The sequence below is a fragment of the Microtus ochrogaster genome, chromosome 5, assembly GCF_000317375.1.
Source record: "Microtus ochrogaster isolate Prairie Vole_2 chromosome 5, MicOch1.0, whole genome shotgun sequence".
In the NCBI taxonomy this organism is placed as follows: Eukaryota; Metazoa; Chordata; class Mammalia; order Rodentia; family Cricetidae; genus Microtus; species Microtus ochrogaster.
In genome coordinates this window covers 83,935,565-83,939,980 of record NC_022012.1, presented here as the reverse complement: position 1 = coordinate 83,939,980, position 4,416 = coordinate 83,935,565, and the positions used below count along the sequence as shown (strand labels likewise).

General features: G+C 40.3%; 1 protein-coding gene across 2 annotated transcripts in view; it reads left to right on the top strand.

Annotated features, from left to right (window-relative positions):
- Stac (SH3 and cysteine rich domain) overlaps positions 1 to 4,416 on the top strand; it is a 139,343-nt gene that overhangs the window by 92,421 nt on the left and 42,506 nt on the right. For both annotated transcript variants that reach the window (XM_005348017.3, XM_026779526.1), the window contains one exon: positions 1,981 to 2,045. In XM_005348017.3, coding sequence (XP_005348074.1) covers positions 1,981 to 2,045 — 65 coding nt within the window. The remainder of the gene's footprint in view (positions 1 to 1,980; positions 2,046 to 4,416) is intronic.

Genomic DNA, 4,416 nt, shown 5'->3' with positions numbered 1-4,416 from the left:
ACACAAACACACACAAAATAAAAATCTTAGGAAGAAGAAGAAATGGCTTGGGGAAATAGATCTTAAAACTTCCACCACTCCTGGTTATATTCTGCTTTTGACTGTATATCTAAAAAGCTTAAGATCACTAATAATTTTCACAACAGTTTACAGGAATAGTACACACACTTTGAACCAGAATATCTGATGGATATTCAATAAAAGACTAAAATAATACAAAATTTAAAACTGCATAACATTCCAAAGTAGACATTGTAGACTCACCTGATCCCTTCTTTAGACCCTGTTTGCTTGTTTCCATTCAATTATTTACTGCTCTTTTGGAAAGAATATAGTTTTACACTTACAGAACCAATGCTCACACCAGGATTATAGAGATGGTGTAACACCAGAAAAGAGTATTGCTTGTCTCTGCCCTGTTTCAACAGGTAAACACCAGGTTAAGTGAGCAAATGCTTCAGGCAAACTCTGGGACCACTTAACACAACTCAGCAATGCACCATTGGCAGCACATGGATGTACTGAGCATCCTTCTGCTAACAAAACTGTCTCTGCAAACTGTAGAATTATAAACCGAATACCCTGGATAGTTAAGACTCAGTAGTTCTGCAGGATCTTTTGCTTTGAATGTGTTTTTTTTTCTTTTTTATTGATTTTATTGATCATTTTTCTCTGCTCCTCTCCTTTTCTCTCCCCTCCCCTTTAACCCTCTCCCATGGTCCCCATGCTCCCAATTTACTCAGGAGACCCTGTCTTTTTCTACTTCCCATATAGATTTTTAACATAGAACTCCTCAGTCCGTGTTAGCAACAGTGGAGATGCTGATGATGCTCAGTGGGTAAAGGAACTTAACCTCCAAGTCTGACAAGCTGGGTTCAGTCCCCAGGCCACACAGGATATAAAGAGAGAACTGACTCTCACTAGCTGTCCTCCGCTCTCCAAAGGCACACTGTAGTGTGCAACACACACACACACACACACACGCACACGCACACGCACAAAGTGTAATTTTTACAAAACCAATAAATGAATGAACGAATCAGGGCACCAATGAGCCAAATTATATGGATTCCTGTGGTATGCACCATGTTGTGCTGATATCTCCTTGCTATTGTAAAGTGAAAGAATGAAAAGTAAATATGTTAATTCTAAAACAACAAGCCATCCCAATGGTACAATAATTTACAGATCAAACTACTTCATAAACATGGAACCTTCTGCCTCAATTTACTCTAAGGGACATCCATCCAGTAAGAATGACAAGCTGGCAAGTAAAGCTCACTGGGTTTCTGAAAAAAAAAAAAAACTCTGGGCAAGTGTGCATCTGGACAGTGAGAACTCAGCTAGTGTGCCTTTTGAACAGTGAGAATGGTTGTCCACCGTGAGAGGCTGTATTATCAAAGGTGATACCTCAGGCTGGTGCCTCAGCACACATGAAAGAGGATTAGAGTTCAAAACTGAGCTCAAAGAAGATAGGGCCAGCAGCCTCAGTACGTTGGAATAAGCAATCAGAGGAATGTTCTAAAGTTAGAACTAATGATTTAATCTTCAAAACAGAATATAGACAGCATTAAGAGTATCACAATATTGAGCCTAAAATTCTGATATTTAGGAAAGGTTATTCAAAGGAACAGAATTGTCTTCTCAAGTGATTCCACACGGAGAACAGCCTCTCCCTCTGACAGGACACCCCCAAAGGAGCCTGAGTTTCAAACACACAGTTCTCCAGTGATGGCGGGACTGTATCACTGAGTACACACAGACTGTGGGTGCCAACTGGGCTCAGAGGATGCTGCACGAGGCGGCAGGGAAAACGTCTCTGAAAGAGGAATGAAGGGAGGGAGGGAAAGAAGGGGATGGGTAAGAAGCAGCCAATGATAAGCTCCAGTTCAGGGAAAAATCAAAACTGCCCTTGTCGTGCATGTCCGCAAACATGGCTACCAGCCACACAAAATGTCTGTGCTCTCTTTCCTCCCTCAGTGTTCACATATCCAGAAAACGGCACCGATGACTTCGGAGACCAAGCAAAGACCATAAACCACCAGGTATGTAGAAATCACAGAACACGGGTCAGGTAAGAGGTCCTGGATCAAACTGCCAATCATCACCTAAGTGGGAAACAAAATCCATGGGGGGGAGGGCATAGTTTCATGTCAAATTGTTTTAACTGTTTCGAGAAAAATGTAACATGTCTGACAATAAGTGAATCGTAATGTGGTATCATTTAATAATATGTGATGTCATATAATAAATAACAGAATAGAAAAAGCACAGCACATAAAAGGTGAAAATGAACATTGTATTAATGACATGCACAATTTTCTGTCATATGTTGCTTTAAGACATACTTTATAATGTGTTAGTCAGCAAATCATATTATGATTACATTGTATGTTATGCATGCATTTATTATATATTAGATATGTCCATTCATATATACACATATAATTGCAATAAAATCAAGCAATATTGTCCAAGGTACCTGAGCTTTAAATTATAGGGAAATAAAAGGCCTCAGCTGGCTCAGTGGATAAAGGCACTTGCTGCCTATCCTGCTGACCTGAGTTCAGTCCCTGGAACCCTTACACTGGGAGGAGAGAACCAGTTCTCCAGCTGACCTCTGACCTCCACAAGTACACTGTGGAGTACATGCTACACATACAAATAAATGAGTAGAAAAATTAATAGCAAAGTATGAATAAATAAATAAATGCAAAAAATTAATAGCAGGATTCAAAATGCTACAACAGTTCATATATATAAGTCTTATGTTTTATGTTCATAAATATAATATATTGACTATATTACATTGTATAATGTAATCAAGAATATTATGTACTTGTATATATGTAACATGTCATTTTAGCTTGTGAATTATAAAATATAAATGTATCTATAGTATTACAATTTTTTGATCAGATCAATGATAGCATCTAATATTTATATAACACTAAAAAACTCTTTTGGAGTCCAATAAATTGAGGACTATAATAAAATGTATCTAACATGGTTGTGGTGAAGTCCAGTTATGTTAATACAAAAAATACCAGACAGCTAATAAGCTATCAAAATTGGCACCTTTTATTATCGTATTTGTCATACAGTCAGTAGGTAGCTACCAGTCCAGTGCCCAAAATCCCTGCTTCCTCCTCACCGCCAGTGGACTGATTGCATTATGAATGTACGTGCACTCTTTGATGAGCTACATACCAACTTTCAACCTACTGAAAGAAAGTCAAAGAGATGGCCCGGTGTTGAGAGCACCTCCTGCCCGACCTGGGTAGGATGGCTGCTTTGCGATAAAACTCCACGGTTTGCTCAGTCTGCTTTCTTACAGAACCCAGAACCACTTCTCTGGGGGTAGCCTCAACCTCAATGAGCCTGGCTATCTCCCCTGTCAATCACTAATTAAGAAATGATCCTACAGGCTTGCCTACAGCCTGGTTTTATGGAGGTGTTTTCTGAATTGAGGCTCCCTCTTCTCCAGTGACTCTAGCTTGTGTCAGGTTGGCATAAAAGCAGCCAGCACAACTAACTCCCTGCCAACTTAACACAAACACATCACCATTAAGCCACAACCTTTCCGTTTTTATTCAACCCCGAGATCTCACATAAAAAATATAAATAACTTTAAAAGTCCCATTGTCTTTACAAATTCAAATACATTAAAAGCTCACTCCCTTTAAAATATTCAGTCTCTGCAATTCACAAAGAGTTAATAAAAAGTTTTTAAAAATTCAGTCTCTTTAAAAATCTAAAATCTCTTTTAAAAGTTCAAAATCTCTTCTGTGGACTCCTGTGAAAATCAAAATTAAGCTAAATACTTTTTTACTTCAAGAAGAAAGAGCCAGGGCACAGCCACAATCTGAATGAAGCAAAGCCAACCCCCAACAGTGTAAATAACTCAATATCCATCATCTGGGATTCACAGTTGATCTTTTGTGCTCCTCCGAAGGGCTTGGGTCACTCTCCGGCTCCTCCCCCTGCAGCATGCATTCCTTGTGTCCTAGACTCGGGCCAGCTCCCCTGCACACCTGCTTCTTTTGGCCATCCCACGGTAATGGCATCTCCAAAATTCTGGGTCTCTTGTGCAACTTGGCTGCACTTTCACCAAGAGCCTCTCCTGGGCATTCTTTGGGGACTCCAACCCTGCCATAGTGCCAGGGCCTCAGCTGCTCTCCAAGACCCCTTCACACCTTCAAAACCAGCACCACCTGAGTGATTCTTACACTACCAAGTTCAGCTGCCAGCATGGGGTACAACCTTGGCAGCCCTGGGAACAAAGCTTTTATGTGCTAACCCAGAGGAAACAGTTCCCAGAAGATTTCACCTCAGTCATGCTGGTTTCTTCTTAACCACCACCAGTTTCTCAGCTCCAGCTGACCAGCATCCACTGTCTCAGTAAAACAAAGGGGT